Source organism: Neoarius graeffei, chromosome 5, assembly GCF_027579695.1.
Source record: "Neoarius graeffei isolate fNeoGra1 chromosome 5, fNeoGra1.pri, whole genome shotgun sequence".
Taxonomy (NCBI): Eukaryota; Metazoa; Chordata; class Actinopteri; order Siluriformes; family Ariidae; genus Neoarius; species Neoarius graeffei.
In genome coordinates this window covers 45946588-45970966 of record NC_083573.1, presented here as the reverse complement: position 1 = coordinate 45970966, position 24379 = coordinate 45946588, and the positions used below count along the sequence as shown (strand labels likewise).

Sequence of the window (24379 nt, the reverse complement as noted above, 5' to 3'; positions counted from 1 at the left end):
CCTCCCTCGCGTACGTGACATGGAGATTATTCCATACGACTTCGAACCAACGTGGAGTAGAGAAGCGTCGGAAAGATGACAGGATAAGGACGAGTCCGTCGCGCTGGTGTTTACGTCATTACTGTCGCACAATTAAAACGTGCCAGATCAGGCGGCTGGTGGGTTTTCAAAATAATAAAAAATTCATGCGTGTATTTTTGTGATAAATGCATATTATACTGAGCGCATTTCCCACATAATCCTCAAAGGTTTTGGACAGCACTACAAAATGACATCCCCACTATATAGTGCCCTATATAGTGAGTAGGGAGCGATTTCGGACACAGGGAAAACTTCCAGCTTGATTACATCAGCATTCGAAAGAGGGCGTGCGTGTCTTTTGACAACATTGGCAGATGTTGGTCACTTTGATTTCCGCTGTATGTTTTACTTCCGTCCTACGATGTCTCGCACAGGTCTCGGCGAATCTCGTTTACGGCCATTGCTTTGACATATGGACTGATATATTACAGAGCATATTTCAAACACTCAGAACCTGCTACAGCAGTGACAGAATAGCTGTCAGAAATGCATTCCTATATTTAATAAAATGAGAGAAATAGAATTTTGATGATAAAAAAAAATTGCCTTCAGTTCCCCTTTACAGGTGAGTGAAACAAAATTAGTGAAGATTAGGTCTCTAATAATTAAGTAGGTGGAGTTCATTAAGATTTGAAGCCTTGAGTCTGTTCCCATGCCTACTTGTGCACAAAGCCCTGCCCCAGGATCTAAAACACCTCATTGAGTTGAACTATGAGGAAGTCATGGTTTAATGGTTAGAGAAGCAGCTTTGAGACCAGAAGGTTGCAGGTTCGATTCCCTGGATCAGCAGGAATGGCTGAAGTGCCCTTGAGTACGGCACCTAACCCCCAACTGCTCCCCAGGCTGCTCTGGATAAGAGTGTCTTCTAAATGCTATTAATGTAGTGTAACTTGAGTTAGCGTGCTAATTAGTATTAGCAAGGACCGTCATGATGCCACTTTCAAGCAATGAGGTAGAGTTTCTTTATTAAGGGCACTTCATTATTTAGATAATCCCTTCTGAAAGTACTGGAACAGTAAAGCCAATTCTTTTGTTTTAGCTGTACTGTGAAGAAGGGATTAAGATCAAGGTTTCTCTCTTCAGTCTCCTCTTCATGTATGAAGTGTATGCTCAACTGGGTCAAGGTCTGGTGATTGACATGACCAGTCTAAAACCTTCCACTTTCTCCCCTGATGAAATTTTGTGCTGGCAGTGTGTTTTGGGGGCGGCACGGTGGTGTAGTGGTTAGCGCTGTCGCCTCACAGCAAGAAGGTCCGGGTTCGAGCCCCGTGGCCGGCGAGGGCCTTTCTGTGTGGAGTTTGCATGTTCTCCCCGTGTCCGCGTGGGTTTCCTCCGGGTGCTCCGGTTTCCCCCACAGTCCAAAGACATGCAGGTTAGGCTAACTGGTGACTCTAAATTGAGCGTAGGTGTGAATGTGAGTGTGAATGGTTGTCTGTGTCTGTGTCAGCCCTGTGATGACCTGGCGACTTGTCCAGGGTGTACCCCGCCTTTCGGCCGTAGTCAGCTGGGATAGGCTCCAGCTTGCCTGCGACCCTGTAGAACAGGATAAAGCGGCTACAGATAATGAGATGAGATGAGTGTGTTTTGGGTCATTGTCTAGCTGCGTGATGAAGTTCCTCCCAATTAGATTGGATGTATTTCTCTGTGAATTGGCAGACAGAAGGTTTCTATAGACTTCTGAATTCATTCTGCTGCTACCGTCATGAGTTACATCATCAAGAAATATTAATGAGCCGGTTCCAGGAGCAGCCATGCAAGCACCTTCCAGATTTCCACAGCCTGTATGGATATTAGTACACCTGCATTGATTAATGCTATACTGCCTTTCGATTTCATAAAATCTGTGAAATTTAGTTCCCTCTGAAATTTGGTCATTGTGATATTTCTGCAGTATCTCAAAAAAAAAAAAAAAGGCCATTCTGTGGCTGGGAAGTTCTTTAATTTGAGGGGATTCCCGAGCAAATAATGTGCATGAAATCGCTCACTTCAAGCAGACAAAGTCCATGTGCGCATGCGCAGGTTTACCACCTTCTTTTGGGTTTTATGGCAGCTGGCATCCACAGTGTTGCATTACTGCCATCTACAGGTTTACCTTTGACTGTGTACTGACAGTTCCATCATTGTCACTAGTGCCGCTTTTCCACTACCAACGCGGCTGAGTCGGGCTGAGCCGTGCGGTGCTGAGTTGGGCTGAGTCGAGCTGAGCGGGGCTGTTGGAGTTGCATTTCGACTACAACCACGCTGAACCGTGCTGGCGGGAAGTGGGTGGACACATTGGGTGGAGTTAGCGAAAGTGGGTGGATGTCACATGATGTCGTTAGGCAGCGCAAACAGTGACATCAGTGAGCTTTTAAGCGGTAGTCTCACGACCCGGATAGTAAACAATAAACATGGAGGACATGGAGTCGTTAGTGTTGCTGGTCTTGGTGCTGTGGCTTGTTGTCACCGACAACGCCAACAGATACTGGCAAGAGCGTATAGATGAGGTGAGGCGCATAAGGCTTCAGAAATTCTCGTAATTTGTAATTCTTCTTCTTCTGGGTTTACGGTGTTTACAGATCCCAGCGTGCTCGTGGGGCGTGTGGGCGTATGAGGACACTCCTCCTCACCAATCAGTGCACAGGGGAGTGTCTCCTCACGCCCCTAGCCCCACTTGGCTCGGTTTGGCTCGCTTCAGCCCTACTCCAAAACCGTGCGAGTTTTGGGTGCTGAGTGAGGCTGAAGCGAGCTGAGTCGTGCTGCTCTAAGGTAGTCGAAACGCGAGCCGTGTCGGGCTGAAATGAGCTGAAGTGAGCTGAAAAAGGGTAGTGGAAAAGGGCCATAAACGAACAGTTGATCACACCGAGGTGCTCGCTGACCGCCAATATTTATTAGTTTGGTCCTGCATTTCCTTTCCTTTGCAACATAACGTCTTTTCTCGCTTTCCGTTACTGTAGTCGGTCTTTCACGTTTCATTAGCATCCTCCATTTTTCTCTCCTGCTTCAAATTTGTATCCCACAATGCCTTGCGTGAACAGGGAAAGCCCACCGCATGATGTAGTATCTTGAATTGGGTCACGGTGAAGCAGGAAAAAATAGCGCAGAATTTAGGGCCATGTGGCCTTAAATTCATTAATTGTTCTGTTTAAAAAAACTTAATAAAATTTGAAGTCTGTGATTCGAATTCAGTAGCGTTCAGTCCACCTAAAGAAAAATAATTGGGTGTCAGGGAAAAATTATTTTTCAGACCTACACTTAAAATCTGAAAGGCAGTCTAGCTTTAATCTATTCTTATATTTTATATATCATATCACAGCGCTGTTGAATTCTCAAATCTGATTGGTCAGAAGGTGTTGTAATGCTGGTTGCAGCACAAATCCGTTTAATATTAATGCAGTCATTCTAATACATGATCATTTTCTAGAGTAGCACCTTTCACAGGAACTTGGATAGCAAATGCGTCACGTGTAATTGTTGATATGGTGAACGTTTGCTTGAGGAGATTTTAGTGTTTTTTGGAAGGAGTCTCCAGTGTTACGGTTTTATGGGTAAAGCAATTGATTTGAAGTTATGAATTAAAGCTTAAGTTTTCTGACGATGGAAAGTCCTCAAGTTGGTAACATGACAAGTTGCATGTTTTTAATTTAACTTCAATAGACTTGTTTTGTGAACATTAACTATAAACCAACAAAAATAGAAATCTGTAATAAATGAAAACTTGTTAGTATTGGCAATTTGCTTTGGTATAAGAGGAATAAAACACTAAAGGGCATGCTGTCATTGGCAAATAATCAACACTACTCTTTTTGGTCCTATATTGGATTTTCTAAATCTAAACTGATTACCGTATTTTCCGGACTAAGTCGCATCAGCCAAAAAATGCATTATGAAGACGAAAAAAACATATACGTCGCACCGGACTATAAGTCGCACTTTTTTGAAGGGTTATTCTATCCATAGAATCTGTGATTGTATCTGATAAGCGGCGCGTGGTTACTGCGCGACTGCATTGTTTGTTTATTTAGTAAACGAACAGCTGAGCAGTGATAACGCGCCCTTTGCCCTGTAAGTAGCCTAGTCTGATTATTTTAAATATCTACTACTATCTTTAATACTATCACTATCGTTATTACTAATAGCCTATATTATTATTATAACTAATATTAGTAGCCTATTACTGATGCATTAATCAGTTTGCTTTTAGAATATTTTTACCGGAAGGGCTTATTATCGCCCCATGGCTCTTTCATCTGTGTTATTAAAGCTGTAGTCATCATCGAGGAGTGTCATTCTTCATTTTTGTCGAATTTTATTTCATCAAATCAGAGGTCAAGTAGGCTATAGGTATATCATCTCCAAAGACAGGTACGGTAGTAAAAACAACCGTCTAGTGAAAAAAAACAACAACAACAACCGCTTTTAAATCCCCTACTTAAATCCTTAAAATGAGTCATTTAACTCATGTCTTGTGTGATCTGATCTCCAATGGTGAAATAAACCGGCTGTGATGAGTACAGTCTGTTATTTTAGAAGATAAATGTAATATATAATTTAATATATAGACTAATAAAAATTAATATTTTATAATATTATATCACGACATATTACTGTCTGTAACTGTTTGTCACTAAAGCGTTTTCTAAGATCATAATGTCTATTATTATTATTATTATTATTATTATTATTATTATTTTACACACACAATAGGCGCATGTGCGTAAAGTTATAGTAAACCATCCCCCGCCTTTTTTTTTTTTTTTTTTTGAGTCGCCGGACCCACCCACCTCCTGCGTTCTGGGACCTCCCACTTCACAAATTAAGCACTGCCTAAAATCACTACATAACTTATTTAAATAACTATAGGCCTATCATTAATAATAAAACACAGGTCAATCAAGTTTATCAAGCTGATGATTTCACTCTAAATCAGCAAATCCATTGAATTCCTCATCCTCGGTGTTGCTTCTGAACAACTCTGCCTCCAGCGGCAGACGAAGCGCCGTTTCCTCTTCTTCTGCGTGGCTGTCGTCAGACTCAGCATCAGCTCCAGTTATTCCGCGGTGAAAAAAAAAAAACAACATATATACGTCGCACCGGAGTATAAGTCGCATGGCCAGCCGAACCATGAAAAAAAGTGTGACTTATAGTCCGAAAAATACGGTATTTCCTATATCAGAACATTGTGTTTTGTTTCTTACCTAATGTACATAAAATATGTATTATTTATGGTAATACATACACAGCACGGGCGGCACGGTGGTGTAGTGGTTAGCGCTGTCGCCTCACAGCAAGAAGGTCCTGGGTTCGAGCCCCGGGGCCGGCGAGGGCCTTTCTGTGCGGAGTTTGCATGTTCTCCCCGTGTCCGTGTGGGTTTCCTCCGGGTGCTCCGGTTTCCCCCACAGTCCAAAGACATGCAGGTTAGGTTAACTGGTGACTCTAAATTGACCGTAGGTGTGAATGTGAGTGTGAATGGTTGTCTGTGTCTATGTGTCAGCCCTGTGATGACCTGGCGACTTGTCCAGGGTGTACCCCGCCTTTCGCCCGTAGTCAGCTGGGATAGGCTCCAGCTTGCCTGCGACCCTGTAGAACAGGATAAAGCGGCTAGAGATAATGAGATGAGATGAGACATACACAGCACCTTCCATATACTGTGTGTGTGTATACACACACACACACACAGAGTCTCCTGTGTCTGTGTCTAAATAAATATATAAAAAATTATATACACACTTAACCTAGAATTGTTTTGCTTTTATGTATATAGATCTTATCTTTGCCATTTTAATCAATATAATTCTTTTTGTGTGTTGTCTCATGGAGTTCTGATGTACAGTACTTGTAGATGTAAATGCTCTGCAAAAACAAAAGTGCAAAAATGCAGTGTCTCTCAAAGCTCATGAGGTTTTTCAGTGATTGCCCAGAATTGGTGATCTGGGCTTAAATCTGTATCCTCAGAAGCAATAAATGCATTTGTATCGCTGTCCTTCTAAAAGCATTGCTTAGCAGAAGATTCGAGCTCAAACCATAGCTATGCTACAAGCCATATGCGACTCCTAATTGGAGGTGTCTGGGTGTCAGTACATTTGGCATGACAAAGCCATGTGGTTAGTAAGCTGCTGTATGCGTGTATTTGAGAACATGCTTAGTTGGTTCTCAAATACATACATACACGAAGAAACTTTTTGTCTCACTCTCCTAGACTGGATGTGACGTGTTTGGGGAGATATTTCATGCAGGAGGAATGCACTGACAAAACTGCTCGAATAGCTAATAATTAACATGATAGAAAGCTCGAGCTGGCTGATTAGATCTAGCAAACTTGTGCTGACTTTTCATTCAGGAACTATTTGATGCTTGAAGGTGTGTGTGGTGGTGGGGTGTGTTTGATTTTTGGATAAAACAGTTTGGTTCTGGTTAAGTGTGTGGGTGGGTGTGGCTGGTTGATTCTGAATAAAGCAGTTTGGTTTTGGTTAAACTTCGTGGGTGGGTGTGGCTGGTTGATTCTGGATAAAGCAGTTTGGTTTTGGTTAAACTTCGTGGGTGGGTGTGGCTGGTTGATTCTGGATAAAGCAGTTTGGCTCTGGTTAAACTTCGTGGGTGGGTGTGGCTGGTTTTATTCTGAATAAAGCAGTTTGGTTCTGGTTAAACTTTGTGGGTGTGGTTGGTTGATTCTGGATAAAGCAGTTTGGCTCTGGTTAAACTTCGTGGGTGGGTGTGGCTGGTTTTATTCTGAATAAAGCAGTTTGGTTTTGGTTAAACTTTGTGGGTGGGTGTGGCTGGTTGATTCTGAATAAAGCAGTTTGGCTCTGGTTAAACTTCGTGGGTGGGTGTGGCTGGTTTTATTCTGAATAAAGCAGTTTGGCTCTGGTTAAACTTTGTGGGTGGGTGTGGCTGGTTGATTCTGAATAAAGCAGTTTGGCTCTGGTTAAACTTCGTGGGTGGGTGTGGCTGGTTTTATTCTGAATAAAGCAGTTTGGCTCTGGTTAAACTTTGTGGGTGTGGCTGGTTTGATTCTGGATAAAGCAGTTTGGCTCTGGTTAAACTTTGTGGGTGTGGCTGGTTTGATTCTGGATAAAGCAGTTTGGCTCTGGTTAAACTTTGTGGGTATGGCTGGTTTGATTCTGGATAAAGCAGTTTGGCTCTGGTTAAACTTTGTGGGTGTGGCTGGTTTTATTCTGGATAAAGCAGATTGGTTTTGGTTAAACTTTGTGGGTGTGGCTGGTTTTATTCTGGATAAAGCAGATTGGTTTTGGTTAAACTTTGTGGGTGTGGCTGGTTTTATTCTGGATAAAGCAGATTGGTTTTGGTTAAACTTTGTGGGTGTGGCTGGTTTTATTCTGGATAAAGCAGATTGGTTTTGGTTAAACTTTGTGGGTGTGGCTGGTTTTATTCTGGATAAAGCAGATTGGTTTTGGTTAAACTTTGTGGGTGTGGCTGGTTTTATTCTGGATAAAGCAGATTGGCTCTGGTTAAACTTTGTGGGTGTGGCTGGTTTTATTCTGGATAAAGCAGATTGGTTTTGGTTAAACTGTGGGTGTGGCTGGTTTTATTCTGGATAAAGCAGATTGGTTTTGGTTAAACTTTGTGGGTGTGTTTTTGATTCCTGATAGCAGTTTAGTTCTGTGTGTGTGTGTGTGGGGGGGGGGCTAGTTGATTTTTGGATAAAACAGTTGGCTTCTGGTTAGTGTGTGTGTGTGTGTGGTGGTGGGGTTGTAATTGTATATGTGCTCTGTTTTTGATTGGGTAGGCAATACAGTGGGAAAAGTGCTGACTGGCTGCAACTTGAAAGTGCTGACAGAGACTAAGACACCCAGCTGAAATAAGACGTGACTCCACAGAGACCAGTCTAACAAGAACAGAACATCAGGAGGCTGTTTCACAAAGCACATTTAACCTGGTCTGGGATTCTAACAAACGTCCCACTTTACTCACAGCCTCAGACCCTCCACTCTCTGGAAGCACTTTTTTTGGCCGCAACCTCCAGAGCCTTGAAGGCTTGATCGACTTTTCTGCACAGTATATGCACATGTGAGCTCACTGCTGAGTACACAAGATAATCTCGCGTGTTTGCCGACAGGCTCCAGGAAAAAGTTTGTGGCTAGTTATCTGCCATGTCGGTTAAATCAACTCTTTCTGTGAAAATAGGTGGTTCATGGCCACATTATTGACAAAACACACCATATTCTCTAGAGGTCTGGCTTGTAAGGCTAAACAAAACCCAACAAATGCAGCTGTGGTTAACTCGTCTAATGACACTCCTTAACAGATTTCTCTGCTGATCCAGCTTTCAGCAATCAGACTAAGATTCATCAGCATGTGATTCACATCAGCCAACAGTCAATTCTGTGAAACCTCGAGAGCAAGACAAGAAATCCTTTTTGTACATATTTAACATATTTATTGTCTAATGTACAGTATATTTTATAATCACTCGCAGTAATATGCAGAAGACATTCAATATTTTTTTAAGGACAAGAGTTTGCCCCGTTCAGTAATGAGTGTAAATCAATTATGGTGGTGGTCCAGAGTGGCCTGGACTCGGATTATCTCTCTCTGGCAATACTACTTATCCCATTTAAATACCAGCTATGTGTACATGTTTTACAGTAGTGATATCTTGCTAATTTCTTATTTGTGCTGAGAGTTTGGTACATTTGGTGAAGTGTGAAGGCCCAGTCCCACAATAACGATGACCATCAATAAATCGGTCCCCTGCAGTTTGTGGTTGGTGGTCACACCAGACTGATGATAATACCTACAGCCCAGGCCTGGGTTTATCGGTATCGGTGAGTTTGCTTCTGGAGCAATTCCTACCGGATCCGATAAAGCATCTGACCAATCAGATAACTCTTTATACAACCCCGATTCCAAAAAAGTTGGGACAAAGTACAAATTGTAAATAAAAACAGAATGCAATAATTTACAAATCTCAAAAACTGATATTATATTCACAATAGAACATAGACAACATATCAAATGTCGAAAGTGAGACATTTTGAAATTTCATGCCAAATATTGGCTCATTTGAAATTTCATGACAGCAACACATCTCAAAAAAGTTGGGACAGGGACAATAAGAGGCTGGAAGAGTTAAAGGTACAAAAAAGGAACAGCTGGAGGACCAAATTGCAACTCATTAGGTCAATTGGCAATAGATCATTAACATGACTGGGTATAAAAAGAGCATCTTGGAGTGGCAGCGGCTCTCAGAAGTAAAGATGGGAAGAGGATCACCAATCCCCCTAATTCTGTACCGACAAATAGTGGAGCAATATCAGAAAGGAGTTCGACAGTGTAAAATTGCAGAGTTTGAACATATCATCATCTGCAGTGCATAATATCATCAAAAGATTCAGAGAATCTGGAAGAATCTCTGTGTGTAAGGGTCAAGTCCGGAAAACCATACTGGGTGCCCGTGATCTTCGGGCCCTTAGATGGCACTGCATCACATACAGGCATGCTTCTGTATTGGAAATCACACAATGGGCTCAGGAATATTTCCAGAGAACATTATCTGTGAACACAATTCACCGTGCCATCCGCCGTTGCCAGCTAAAACTCTATAGTTCAAAGGAGAAGCCGTATTGAAACATGATCCAGAAGCGCAGACGTCTTCTCTGGGCCAAGGCTCATTTAAAATGGACTGTGGCAAAGTGGAAAACTGTTCTGTGGTCAGATGAATCAAAATTTGGAGTTCTTTATGGAAATCAGGGACGCCGTGTCATTCGGACTAAAGAGGAGAAGGACGACCCAAGTTGTTATCAGCGCTCAGTTCAGAAGCCTGCATCTCTGATGGTATGGGGTTGCATTAGTGCGTGTGGCATGGGCAGCTTACACATCTGGAAAGACCCCATCAATGCTGAAAGGTATATCCAGGTTCTAGAGCAACATATGCTCCCATCCAGACGACGTCTCTTTCAGGGAAGACCTTGCATTTTCCAACATGACAATGCCAAACCACATACTGCATCAATTACAGCATCATGGCTGCGTAGAAGAAGGGTCCGGGTACTGAACTGGCCAGCCTGCAGTCCAGATCTTTCACCCATAGAAAACATTTGGCGCATCATAAAACGGAAGATACGACAAAAAAGACCTAAGACAGCTGAGCAACTAGAATCCTACATTAGACAAGAATGGGTTAACATTCCTATCCCTAAATTTGAGCAACTTGTCTCCTCAGTCCCCAGACGTTTACAGACTGTTGTAAAGAGAAAAGGGGATGTCTCACAGTGGTAAATATGGCCTTGTCCCAACTTTTTTGAGATGTGTTGTTGTCATGAAATTTAAAATCACCTAATTTTTCTCTTTAAATTATACATTTTCTCAGTTTAAACATTTGATATGTCATCTATGTTCTATTCTGAATTAAAATATGGAATTTTGAAACTTCCACATCATTGCATTCCATTTTTATTTACAATTTGTACTTTGTCCCAACTTTTTTGGAATCAGGGTTGTAAATAAACTGAAACCGAAAAACATACCAATGGACATCGAAAAACTAGAAAAGACAGCAATAGCGGAAATATAAAGTTCTACTTGGAGGTGAGGAAAAGTGACGGAGACTTTTACAAGAGGACTTCACGCATGGACTTCACTCAGCAAAGCCCTTTTGCTTTGAACAACTGCAATGTAACAATTAACTACGACCAAAAGTAACTGTGAACTTGAACTGTCTACCTGCACATAGCTTGTATATAAGTTGGGTTGTTCAGGCTTTTTGGACTTGTACCATTTTTATTGTTAGAACTTTGACTTTGTACATTGGATTGACAGAACGTTGAATTTCGATCAGAAATTTCATGAAATTTTCAGAAATTTCGATCAGCATTCTATATTGGCAAGTTACCCCCCCCCCCCCCCCCCTTCTTAACTTTTTGTAAAATCTATAATTGTTCCATTGAATGTGTATTTATAATAATTGGCTTTTTTTTTTTTTACTTTATGGTATGTCAGACATATTCCAGCTAAATGGAATATATCTGATACCACAAAAAAAGCCAGCCAACATTATTTAAATATCCATGACCAATCCATAAATTATTAGCATCCGCGATGCATCCGTATTATCTGTAACCACTCTGTATTTTGTATCCTCCTTTTTTTTTTTTTAATTATATTTCCATAATCTGTGACCTACGGTATCAGTCTTGTATCAACCACCGGAGTACGCGCATGGGTTGTTTTGAAGTCCAAGCTGTACAGTACGACCCAGAATAATGTGCTACTACTTGGAAAAAACTTCCATGACTATTCCTAAGTTGCATGTGTAACCGCTGTCTGCGTTGTGTTGTGTTTCTGTGACAAAGGCCGACACTTTCTCAGTGTTTAATGCACTTTTATTGCCTGTAAGACAGCAAGGAAACCCACTGGTTGGTCACGTTCATATACAGCAGTTTCTCAGCACAGCATGGGCTCAATCCTCACGTACTGGTCAGATTATTCATAAATAATAATTAATAAACATAAACCCAAACATGGCGGCACGGTGGTGTAGTGGTTAGCGCTGTCGCCTCACAGCAAGAAGGTCCGGGTTCGAGCCCCGTGGCTGGCGAGGGCCTTTCTGTGCGGAGTTTCCATGTTCTCCCCGTGTCCGCGTGGGTTTCCTCCGGGTGCTCCGGTTTCCTCCACAGTCCAAAGACATGCAGGTTAGGTTAACTGGTGACTCTAAATTGACCGTAGGTGTGAATGTGAGTGTGAATGGTTGTCTGTGTCTATGTGTCAGCCCTGTGATGACCTGGCGACTTGTCCAGGGTGTACCCCGCCTTTCGCCCGTAGTCAGCTGGGATAGGCTCCAGCTTGCCTGCAACCCTGTAGAACAGGATAAAGCGGCTACAGATAATGAGATGAAACCCAAACAAACATATGTACCTGTAAGACAGCAAGGAAACCCACTGGTTGGTCACGTTCATATACAGCAGTTTCTCGGCACAGCTTCATGGGAAGAAGTTAGCAAATATTAGCTTAGCCTTTGAGCTAAGGTAGCTAACTATCGTATCAATATGTAACAACAATACACAACCAATTTGACTCATTCTGTTAAGTGCAATGTGTTCGCCATCTTCAGTATAATATAATTTTAGCTGTGTTATTGCATTACGTTATTTTCACAGTTTCAGTACAGTGCTGTGCTTTGAGTAACCTACCATGGGCTCAATCCTCACGTACTGGTACTGAGGTAACGTCACAGCCAGTATTTGTGTGTTAGGGTTTTGCTGGGAATCAAACCCGGGTCGCTGGGGTAGTGAGCCAGCAAACCCCCACTAGGCCACCAGGGGAATGACTGAAGTGCAGAGGAGTGAGGCGAAAGTAGTGTAGAAAAAACAGTTTATTTACAATGCTGAAAAATCCAAGGCAAAAAACAAAGGTAATAATCCAAACGCTCAGAAAATAAACGGGAAAAACCCAAAAGTTCAAAGTCAAAACAAAAGAGCCAGAAATCAGAAAAGAAGAGGCAAAAATTCAAACGGTCAAAAGATCCAAAATGGTAAATACAAAGTCCAAAAGAAAGCAAAGTACAAAAAAACCACAGACATAGGCAAGGAACACAGAACAGAGGTTACTGGAGCTAAACATCACAGCACAAAGACTCCGTGACTAGAGGCCAAACTGAGGGAGTATAAATACACAAACTAAAATAGAACACAGGTGGCAATAATGAGGACTAGGCGGGGCACAAGGCACATGGAAAAACAAAACACAACACACAGAAACAATAGCGGCCTCTAGCAGTCAAAACAAACATGACAACAACAGAAATAATAGCGGCCTCTAGAGGCCGAGATAGTCCAAGTCCTAACAATATGCTGAGGGGAGCCATGGCAACCAGTGAGTGTCCATCATACATATTGTATGTAACAGCAAATCTGATTGCTTGTCACTGTGTCAAGTGGAATCAACAGCTAAAATCTGTTACACATGCATTTATTTACCTGAGTGGCAGGACTAGCCAATATTATAGTCAGGATTATAGTTGTGGTGTGACTGCTCCGGACTGGAACTAAACTCATGCATAGGTATTGTCATAGTTGTAGTTCTAGTTATCGGCCCTGTGACCAGGCCCTGAAAACTGCCTTTGAGCCCAGGAGTAGTCCAGAGAGCTGATCTGGGCTTCGCTTTCTCTGTGGTCCACATCAGGTGTGGAAGCTATCTGCACTCTGTGCTGCATGCTGAGTAATGTGATTGGTTCATCTCCTCTCATTTCTTCCTGTTGCCGAAAATGTTGCTATGGTCAGTTGAGGAGACTGGATGAAACCAGACTTTCATAGGTGTGGGGAAATGTAGTGTAATCTCTGGTGAGAAACTACAATTTTTCTTCTAAAAGCACAGCTCCTTATTTGCAGGTATTCCTGTATAATTACATGCCATGCACCAAAAAAGCCCCGTTCTTCACCACTAGAGTGTTCGTACCAAAGGAAAGCGGGTGAACCTAATGCCATTTTGCAAACCTGTGTGTACAAAGGTGACGTATGGAATTGTGCGCTTAATCCAGGGTTCAGAAGGAACTCTTCTGCGGAAAAGCAAACCTGCAATTATGAGAATTGTTCTTGGGTGCGGACTCAAGTATTTGGGGCAAGTGTAAAAACACACTTTTTTTTTTTTTTTAAATCTACAGTTGAGGAAAAATCTTGTTCTTGTTGGAACCAGTACAAACATGTGGAGGAAGCAATCAAAAACCAGCAGAGTAAAATAAATCCAAGTTTTCATGTAATTAATCCACTACATATTTGATTGCCAAGGGAGTACTAATATGGAGATGTTATCTGTGTGTTCAAAGAGAGTTATAAAGGTAAGGGAATCTTTTGACCTTTGCATATTGCGAAAGAGTGCTTCTTCTGCAAAGATTAAAGTATAGTATATCCTCCTGAACCATGACAAAACAGTTAAATTGGGAAATAGAAAAGCTAGAACATGAAGAAATGTCTTGCTACACATTTGACTTTTTCTCTCTCCTTTTTATATAATATTTCCTTGGATTGAAATTCAGCACATTTTTCAAGGAAAAAAAAGTGCATTAATGCTATTTTAATATAGATATTTAGGTATTGTGTAATAGCGGAGCTCCCAATGAGTGTATAGACCCCTTCCCAGTAAACGTCATTCATACGAAAGCGGAAATTGCGCGCGCAGCCTGGACCCAAAAAAGACTCAGAAATGCCTAGTAGTTGTGTTGTCGGGTGTCAGAATCGTAGCAGTGATGGGGTTAAAATGTTCAGAATTCCAGCAGGATCTCACCCATTCCAAAAAAATCGCCGACGTCTATGGCTACAAGCCATCAGACGTGTAGACTGGGATGAAAGCACTATCAAAAATGCAGCGCCCACTTCATCACAGGTAAGATCAGGCTATTTATTAAATCTTTCTTTTTTATTCTTTCTAGTCTTCGTTTATTGATGCAGCAAAATACTTTGGTAACGTTTGTCTGATTAGCTGGGTCATAGTTACACAATGTAATGAATATTGTTAGCATGTTAACTTAGCTTTGCATGCAGTTTTGTTTGTAGGAGAGGTCTCGCTTGACTCAAGCAGTCCAGATTTTGTGCCATCATTATTTGTGTATGCCGAAAATCACAATTTTAAAGCAAGGATGGAAAGGTAAAATTGTGTGCCCTCACTCTAAATGCCAACTTACGTTGACTGCTCTAACCTAGCTCCCGCCCCGTTCAGTTTCATTTCCGCTCTCTGCCTCTCGCTTTTTACGCAGCTCTGATTTCTCTTAGCTGCACTCTTTACACTATCATTCCTTTCATGCCATTACCTCCTGCAAATTGCTGTTTAGTGTTGGTATTTGCTGTTGTAGCTAAAGCCACATTGCCATCACATCACTGGCATAATTTGATTAAAATAATTTCAGTGTAAAACACGTTCTGTACATGCCCACATAACATATAATCATATGTACACTGAAGTCTTGTCAATAAGGTACGAGTATATATCTGGCCATTGTATACCAGGGAACTTGCTAACATCGTCCGTCCACTCTTTAATTAAATGCGGATCCGGTAGGCGATGTCCACTTGTTAGAGTTAACTTATTTATGTAGCATTCTCGATCTTGTAACGACAATTGTTTTGCATAATCTGACAGCTCATAATGCCGGTCTATGGGCAGCGCCATTGTTTCTGGGTCCAGGCTGTGCACGCATCCTGGCAACGGTCGGTTTGTTTACAAACATGCGAAGGGGTCTATAAGCAAAATATTTAAAAGGGCACAAAATCAACCTGAATAAAATATTATAGCATATGAACCATCGAATTGCGTAGTGTCATGTATTTCACATCAATGAATTGCTGCATCGTCTTGTGACAGTGATGCCAATAATGAGATGCGCGTCACAGTTCTGAACACAGAGTTATTCCTTTCTTTGACACCGCATGCCATGCGCCAGAAACAACATGACTTATTATGGCGTGACTCTGCTGGATGCCTGGGGGACAGCAGTGAACCAGCGCTTTCACTTTACACCGTTACTATATAGTTACAATCAAATATCAAACTTGATATGTCAAACCGTTGTCTGGTTACATCTGTCACATCTGCATTCAGCACCATTAAAGGGGAACTGAAGTCATTTTAAACTTGCTTTATTTCTTAACGTGTTATTCAATTACATTTTCAGTTTTAGTAACCTTATATCGTGACTCGTATTGGCAGCTAATTGCAATTAAATATTATACTTTATCGGCCGATTTGGTTTTTAGCCATCTTGAATTTAATTTGTTTGGTCCACGGCAGGCATCACTTATCCGTGTGATCTTCACAAGGCTTGTGCGAGACATTAGATTAGATAAAACTTTACTGATCCCTTTGGAAGGGTTTCCTCAGGGAAATTAAGAATTTGAAACGTCAAGTGTCAGCCAGGTATCAGTGCCTCCATTTTGAAAACTGTTGCACAAAAACGAGTTTAAATGACGATTACTGCCTACTTTTTTCAAACTTTTCTGATTGCTATCAAAACAAACAAAACTTCCAGCTTAATTACATCAGCATTCGAAAGGGGTGCGCGCGTCTTTTGAAAACGTTGGCAGATGTTGCCCTGTGTCCGAAATCGCTCCCTACTCACTATGTAGGGCACTATATGGTGGGGTCGCCATTTTGTAGTGCTGTCGGAAACCTTAGTGAGGATTATTTACACCCTATATAGTGCACTCAAAGTATCCCACAATGCATCACGAAAGGCAGTATACAACAATGGTCACTAACCAAAGCAATACAGTATCCCATCATGCATTGCGGTTGCACTGAAAGAAATCAAATTAAAAGCCTCGGGTTTTGATTTTAATAAAAGGCAGCGGCAAAGAAGAAAGTATTCAGCCTTAATTTAAAAAGAACTGAAAGATGCAGGTACTTTGATTAATGTGGGAAATACGTTCAGTATAATATGGATTTATCACAAAAATGCATGAATATTATTTTGAAAACCCACCAGCTGACTGATCTGGCACATTTTAATTGTGCGAGAGTAATGACGTAAATACCAGCATGACGGACTAGTGTCCGAAAGTGTTTTTTCATTTTACCAGTGAGCTCACTATATAGTCCTCCTATATAGTAATTCCCTGTATAGGGAGTAGTGAACGAGTGAGTGATTTCGGACATAGGGTTGGTCACTTTGATTGCCGCTGTACATTTTACTTCCATCCTACGATGTCTCGCACAGGTCTCAACGAATCTTGTTTACGGCCATTGCTTTGACATATGGACTGATATATTACATAGCATATTTCAAACACTCATAACTTGCTATAGCAGTGACAAAATAGCTATCAAAAATGTATTCCGATATTTAATAGAATGAGAGAAATAGAATTTTGATGATAAAATTTGCCTTCAGTTCTCCTTTAAGACTCATTACCAAGCACCTGTTCCTGATAAGAGTGCAGTCACAGCACATACATATAAGGACTCTCAGTAACACACAGACCTTGTGAAGTATATGCTTTGTACCCTGCGTCTGATGTTGCCAAGCCTTGTATTTTGTATTGCTTTTCTGGTTTTGACCCTGTTTGTGCATTAGTAAATAATCCCACATTTTTAAAAATCAAATTTAAAAAAATAAGCGCTGGATTAAAAACCCATCTATCTTATGTAAATGGAGACAAATTTCGTTGTCCGGTGGTCAAGTGTTTGAGATGTTGCCTTGCACTCACGATCGGGCTCCCTGTGGTGCTACGTGTACGTCATTCGTGTGTATGGATGTCATATAGCCGCAAAAGCCATCAGAAATCAGGCTGATGCACTACCATATTCTCTCAAGTATGTGAACTTCCGCTATTAGTCTGTTTAGTGGTGCGAAGTAAAGGAGGTCTAACTCATAAAGGGCAAACACAATGTGAAGGATTCTTCCTAATAGCTACACATGTTCTTGTATTTCACTGCATGACAGTAATATCCATACGTGTTTTGTACAGATCAGTCAGATCAGTGGGCAGGTGGTAATACCTGCAGTGTCTCTGTTGATGAATGAGCTGAAATTCCTGGAAATACTCTATCAAACCAACAGTTTCTCTTCACACACAAGTGATCACTTTAGCTGTCAAAAACATCCTGAGCTTCTGTTATGTGTCAGATTAGGCACTTGTTCATGTCATCCTTCCATTTATGAGTTTATTGCATGATGTCCTGAAGTTGTTTTGTCATATGAGCTTGTTCTGCCTTTTATTTTTTCCTTCTCCCCCATCTTTCCATTTCTTTGTGTAGCATGAGTTCTCATTTCGGTGCTTACTACTGTGTGGTTTTATATCCCAGTGCAATATATTGACAATTGTAATGTACATGAAATCCTTTCCAGGTTCAGTAATGACTTTGAAAGTCCAAAGTGCATAAATGTAGAAAGGATTTGATGTTCTATTGTAGATTTGTCATTTACAGAGACAAATTGAGCTTGCAGCGACTTAGCAGCCGTGTATTCAGTCATTCAGTTTCAGTAAGCACTTTATTCTGGTCAGAGTTGTGATGGATCCCGGAATACTGAGCACAAGAGGGGAATGCACTCTGAATGTCAGTCGATCACGAAGCACCATGCGTGCACACTCACGCGTGCACACTCACGCACGCACGCACACAGGCAATTTACTGTAGCCAATCTGCCTACTCTGTTTTTGGACATTGAGAGGAAACCAGTGAACCTAGAGGAAACTCCACACAGACAGGAACCTGAGCTTAGGATAGAAACAAGGAGCTGTGACACAGCAACAATGCATCACTGTGTTCCCTAGCATGAATGAAATACTGCCTTTATACAGTGTGTGTGTGTGTGTGTGTGTGTATAAGTGTTATTTACCAGCTGGGAGGTCCGTATCGTGAAATACCGTGACCGAGGTCAGTATTCAAGGCCGAGGTCACGGTATTTCACCATATGGACCGACCTTAAGCTGGTAAATAATATATTTATTTTTTTCTTTACCAAATTCTAACAGAAAACGAGAGCGCCCGAAAGGGAAAGCCGAGCCGCCACGTTGAATCCTCATTCACGGCTGTAATGCAAATGGCTTCCTCCTCGGTATACAAGTGCACTTCCATGGCAGGAAAAAAAGCTACATTTTGCCACCTATGTAGTCCCCTATTTATACAAATAGGAGTCATTCAGGATTCAGCCATGTTTTTGCTCGATGTTAGCAACAGTTAGAGGTTTTTAGCTTTCTCCTGAAAGGTTTGCTTTTATTTCTTCTTCCTCAGGGTAGTAAAACTCGCTTTCGCTGTGAACACTGTTGTTATCGCTATCCATGCTGTAAAATTAATGCTATTCTCCTGAGAAATGCTGTCAAAAATTTATAAGATTTTTGATAATCTTATAAATAAATTTTATTTAAAAAAAAGATAAATGTTGACAAAAAATGCTACTATGTTGTTGTGAATGAGCGAGTCACCAGAGGTCCATAACCAGGGTCCGTAACTGGGGTCTGTATCGTAGGATACGGACCCGCTCGCCAGCCGATCAGAGCCCAGGATTTGATGGAAACCGGACCGCGAAAAAAATAAATGTTATTTACCAGCTGGGAGGTCCATATCGTGAAATACCATGACCGAGGTCTTGAAAGTACTGAGCGAGGCCCTCTGGGCCGAGGTCAGTATTCAAGGCCGAGGTGACGGTATTTCACCATACGAACCGACCTTAAGCTGGTAAATAATATTTATATATTTTTTTTACCAAATTCTAACAGAAAACAAGAGCGCCTGAAAAGGAAAACCGAGCTGAGCCGCCATTTTGAATCCTCATTCACGGCTGTAATGCAAATTGCTTCCTCCTCGGTATACAAGTGCACTTCCATGGCAGGAAAAAAAAAACCCTACATTTTGCCGCCTATGTAGTCCCCTATTTATACAAATAGGAGTCATTCAGGATTCAGCCATGTTTTTGCTCGGCGTTTTTGCTTGACCAAAGTTATGCAGTGTTATGACCTTTTGTATTGCATAAATAAAGCCATTTTTGGTGAAACTTTGAAGAAGAGATTGTACTGGTTTAAAGTTTTTACCTAACATAATATTATGTATGAGGAGAACATGGTCCAAAATGGGCCTCATTAACTAAGGAGATCAAACTGTTAGCAAGTTAGAGGTTTTTAGCTTTCTCCTGAAATGTTTTCTTTGATTTTGTTTTCCTCAGGGTAGTAAAACTCGCTTTCGCTGTGGACACTGTCGTTATCGCTATCCATGATGTAAAATTAATGCTATTTTGAATCCTCATTCATGGGTGTAATGCAAATTGCTTCCTCCTCGGTATACGAGTGCACTTCCATAGCAGGAAAAAAACTACATTTTGCCACCTATGTAGTCCCCTATTTATACAAATAGGAGTCATTCAGGATTCAGCCATGTTTTTGCTCGGCGTTAGCAAGTTAGAGGTTTTTAGCTTTCTCCTGAAATGTTTTATTTTATTTCTTCTTCCTCAGGGTAGTAAAACTCGCTTTCGCTGTGAACACTGTCGTTATCGCTATCCATGCTGTAAAATTAATGCTATTCTCCTGAGAAATGCTGGCAAAAATGTATAAGATTTTTGATAATCTTATAAATAAATCTTATTAAAAAAAGATAAATGTTGACAAAAAATGCTACTATGTTTGTTGTTGTGAATGAGCGAGTCGCCAGAGGTCCGTAACTGGGGTCCATACCATAGGATACGGATCCGCTCGCCAGCCAATCAGGGCGCAGGATTTGGACCGCGAAAAAAAGTTATTCCACGAAATCGAGTTGTACATGAGCTGAGAGCTAACGAGGCGTGTAGCACCACATTGGCTAAAAGCCATGTACGATGAGATTGCGTGGAATAGCTGTTTATATTATATCCACATTCACTGGAGTTTGAGACACGGAGCATTTTTATTTTTTGCAAATTCGATAAATAAAAATTATACAAAACGTCCGACAAAATTATTTCCACTTAGAATGTAAATAAGCAGGTGAAATGACAGTAACAATTTGTGAAAAAACTAATAATTTTTGAAAAATTAAAAAGACACGTTCTTGCCATTTAAATACTTTTTATTCCATATTTTGTATTTTTTTTTTTTTGGGGGGGGGTTGTTTTCGAGGAGAGTTTTTATATTTCGCCTTCAGTTGGTTCAGCAAAACACGTCGCCATTTTGTTCTTCTCTACTCACGGTATATGAGCTGATATCCTAGTTGTACAGTAGCCAATCAGAGCGCGCAATTGCTCATATCCAGTGAATGTGGATAGAATGTATATAATTATACAGTACCGTAAAGAAATGCTGTCGACCAAAAACAGCTTAAAAATAAAGAAATGAAGTGTTTCAACATTTAAAAAAAACAACTACTATAAACGGCAGTAAGCCAATGTATGTAGTCAATAATGTAGAAGCCATAAAATGGAAATTTATAACAAAGTTTATATGGAAAAAATAGGGGGCCTAAGACTTTTGCACAGTACTGTATTTTTAACAGTTATTCCATGAAATTGAGTCATACATGAGCTGATAGCTGACAAGATTGAGTGGAATAACTTTTTTTTTCTTTTTCTTTTTTATATATTTACACGTTCACTGGATTTTGAGAAACTGAGCATTTTTTTTAATATTTGCAAACTCGATAGATAAAAACTTTATGCAAAATGTCCGACAGAATCATTTCCACTTAGAATGTAAGAAAACCAACGAAATGACGGCGCAATTTGTGAAAAATGCTATAATAATTTTTGAAAAATAAAAAAAGTTCTTACCGTCAAATACTTTTTATTCCATATTTTGTTGCTTTTTCTTTTCTTTTTGTATTTTTGGGGTTTTCTTCCTCCTCTTTAGGATTTCTTGGTGCTTGGCAAACCAACTTGAAGGTGCGTTACCACCACCGACTGGGCTGGAGTGTGGAACAGGAGCTATGGGGGGGAATAATATATTCTTTTAGCTATTTGTTTCTTTTAAATACTTGATAATTTTGGGGGTTTTGTTTTCAAGTAGAGTTTTTATTTCGTCCTTGGTTGGTTCAGCAACATACTCTGCCATTTTGTTTATCTCTGCTCATGGTATATAAGCGGATATCCTAGTAGTAGTGTAACCAATCAGAGAGCGCGATTGCTCATATCCTGTGATTTGTGGATAGAGTAAATGCACATATATACGCGCGCACACACACACACACACACACACACACACACACACACACACACACACACACACACACACACACACATTACAGTACTTCTGTTAGAATTCCTTTGACATACTGTCCAGTGAGAACACCTTATGTGTAATTTCTTCAGCACATCTTAAAAGGGTTGTGTGACTGAGTGCAGTGAAATCTGAAACCTGTATTTCTCTGATGTCTAGTTGCATGGGTTTATACTATGAAGAAATTTGAATTGCAATTAAGAAATGTTTGTTCTTGGCTCTATTGCAAATTCTTTAATCCTGTCAAGAGTCTTTTATGAAACCCATTTTTGCATTCTAATAGGCCGAAAATGACCAAACTTTGTGTGTGTGAATTGATTTTTTGTTTAATTTTGCATTGTCAGCTGCTCTGCTAATTTGGTTTGCACCACTCTTTGCACATGCACGTTCATGACATCATTATGGATGATATGTATTAGTATGGGTAAGTGATGGAGCGTTTGGTGTGTTTAGCTGCGTTGATGTGAGTGTGTGGGTGACTGGATGTGTGTATATCGATTTCTCCTTGAGTAAGAGGACTAAATAGATTCAGCATTAAACTGTGGTACTCCCTGAGGGATTGGAGATGGGATTGGTGGAGGTGTGTGACTGCTAACGGTTGCTTGAGCGCAGAGTAGCTCACACACACACTAATGAAACAACATAATAACCTTGAAGCACACTCCCTGTCTCTCCACTGACACTAAATATGCCAGTGACATGATGAAGTGGGAATGAGATGGTGATGGAACTGTATTTCACCATCCACTTATATAGACTTGCATTTCGACATGCTACCACACTGACTTGTGTTCTTTTCTGTTTCATGTTTTACAGATCCTGAGGACTACCAGCCACCAATATGGAAATCCTACTGTAAGTGTGAAAAGGCTGTGAATTTTGTGAGACTAAACCCCACCCCCACCCTAGGAATTTGAGTACTTGTTCATTTTTCTCTGTTAAGTACATAAGCTGTTGAAATGACTCCTCCACACCCGTGCACAGATGCCAACTTATGAAATTCATTGGAAGTGCTCGTAACAGCCTAGAAATTGTGACCGTGTATGATTTCAAAGCAACTACAGTACTGTGCAAAAGTCTTAGGCCTCCTATTTTTTCCATACAAACTTTTTGTTATGGATTTCTATTTTATGACTTCGAGTCGGTACAAAAACATTTTACATTAACAAGTAAATGTTACAGAAAAAAAAATGCGGGCGGCACGGTGGTGTAGTGGTTAACGCTGTCGCCTCACAGCAAGAAGGTCTGGGTTCGAGCCCCGTGGCCGGCGAGGGCCTTTCTGTGTGGAGTTTGCATGTTCTCCCCGTGTCCGCGTGGGTTTCCTCCGGGTGCTCCGGTTTCCCCCACAGTCCAAAGACATGCAGGTTAGGTTAACTGGTGACTCTAAATTGAGCGTAGGTGTGAATGTGAGTGTGAATGGTTGTCTGTGTCTATGTGTCAGCCCTGTGATGACCTGGCGACTTGACCAGGGTGTACCCCGCCTTTCGCCCGTAGTCAGCTAAGATAGGCTCCAGCTTGCCTGCGACCCTGTAGAACAGGATAAAGCGGCTACAGATAATGAGATGAGAGATGAGAAAAAAAAATGCTTGTATCTGAGCAGCATATTACATGACAGAGCACTTTTCAGATTAAAAAAGAAAACATAATGAAGGCTGCTGGGTTTTGGTGCAAAATGAAGAAGCGAGTGTGACAGTCAAAGTGTCCAGAAGAACTGTGGCTGGTTCTGTAAGATGCTCAGTAAAACCTACAGCTCATTTCCTTATCAAACTGCACTCACTGTACCTCAGACTAGTAGTTTTTTTTTTTTTTTTTAAAAACGTTGAAACATTTCATTTCTTTATTTTTAAGCTGTTTTTGGTCTACAGCATTTCTCTACATGTGCCCAAGTCTTTTGCTCAGTACTGTATAATTTATATATATTCTATCCACATTCACTGGATATGAGCAATCGCACACTCTAATTGGCTACTGTACTACTAGGATATCAGCTCGTCTACCAGGAGTAGAGAAGAACAAAATGGCGGCACGTGTTGCTGAACCAACCGAGGACGAAATAAAAACTCTCCTCGAAAACAAAACCCCAAAAAATACAAAATAAAGCAACAAAATATGGAATAAAAAGTATTTGATGGTATTGTTTCAACATAAAAAAAGTGTTTTTAAATATTGAAACATTTTTCATTTCATTATTTTTAAACCATTTTTGAGCTACACCATTTCTTTACATGAGCCTAAGACTTTTGCACACTACTGTATATCCCACAAGGAAACTTGCCGTTCTGCTTTGGGGAAAAAAAGTTTGTCCTTAGGGTACATCTTGAGATGGTTTTCCTGGTAGTGAATGATTAGTATGATCGTTGCTACACAAACTATATCAGTAGCAGGAGCATAACGATACAGTGTTGGCTCTTAATTCCATGCACATTTGAATAAAGTAAGCTATTATAAAATAATTAAGTAATATTGGCTGGCTTTTTTCATGGTATATCAGATGTATCCCATTCAGCTAACATGATATTGAACTTGTCTTTGACTCGTTTAATATAATGCTAGCTGTGAATGGAATACATCTGATATACCACTCAATGGCAACTTTATTATTATTATTATTATTATCATTATTATTATTATTATACAGGGCAGCACGGTGGTGTAGTGGTTAGCGCTGTCGCCTCACAGCAAGAAGGTCCTGG

The 24379-nt window shown here is 40.7% G+C and overlaps 1 protein-coding gene across 1 annotated transcript in view; it reads left to right on the top strand.

The window, feature by feature from the left end:
* chn2 (chimerin 2) overlaps positions 1–24379 on the top strand; it is a 91864-nt gene that overhangs the window by 14874 nt on the left and 52611 nt on the right. Inside the window, exon 2 of the mRNA XM_060921797.1 lies at positions 22503–22541. Coding sequence (XP_060777780.1) covers positions 22503–22541 — 39 coding nt within the window. The remainder of the gene's footprint in view (positions 1–22502; positions 22542–24379) is intronic.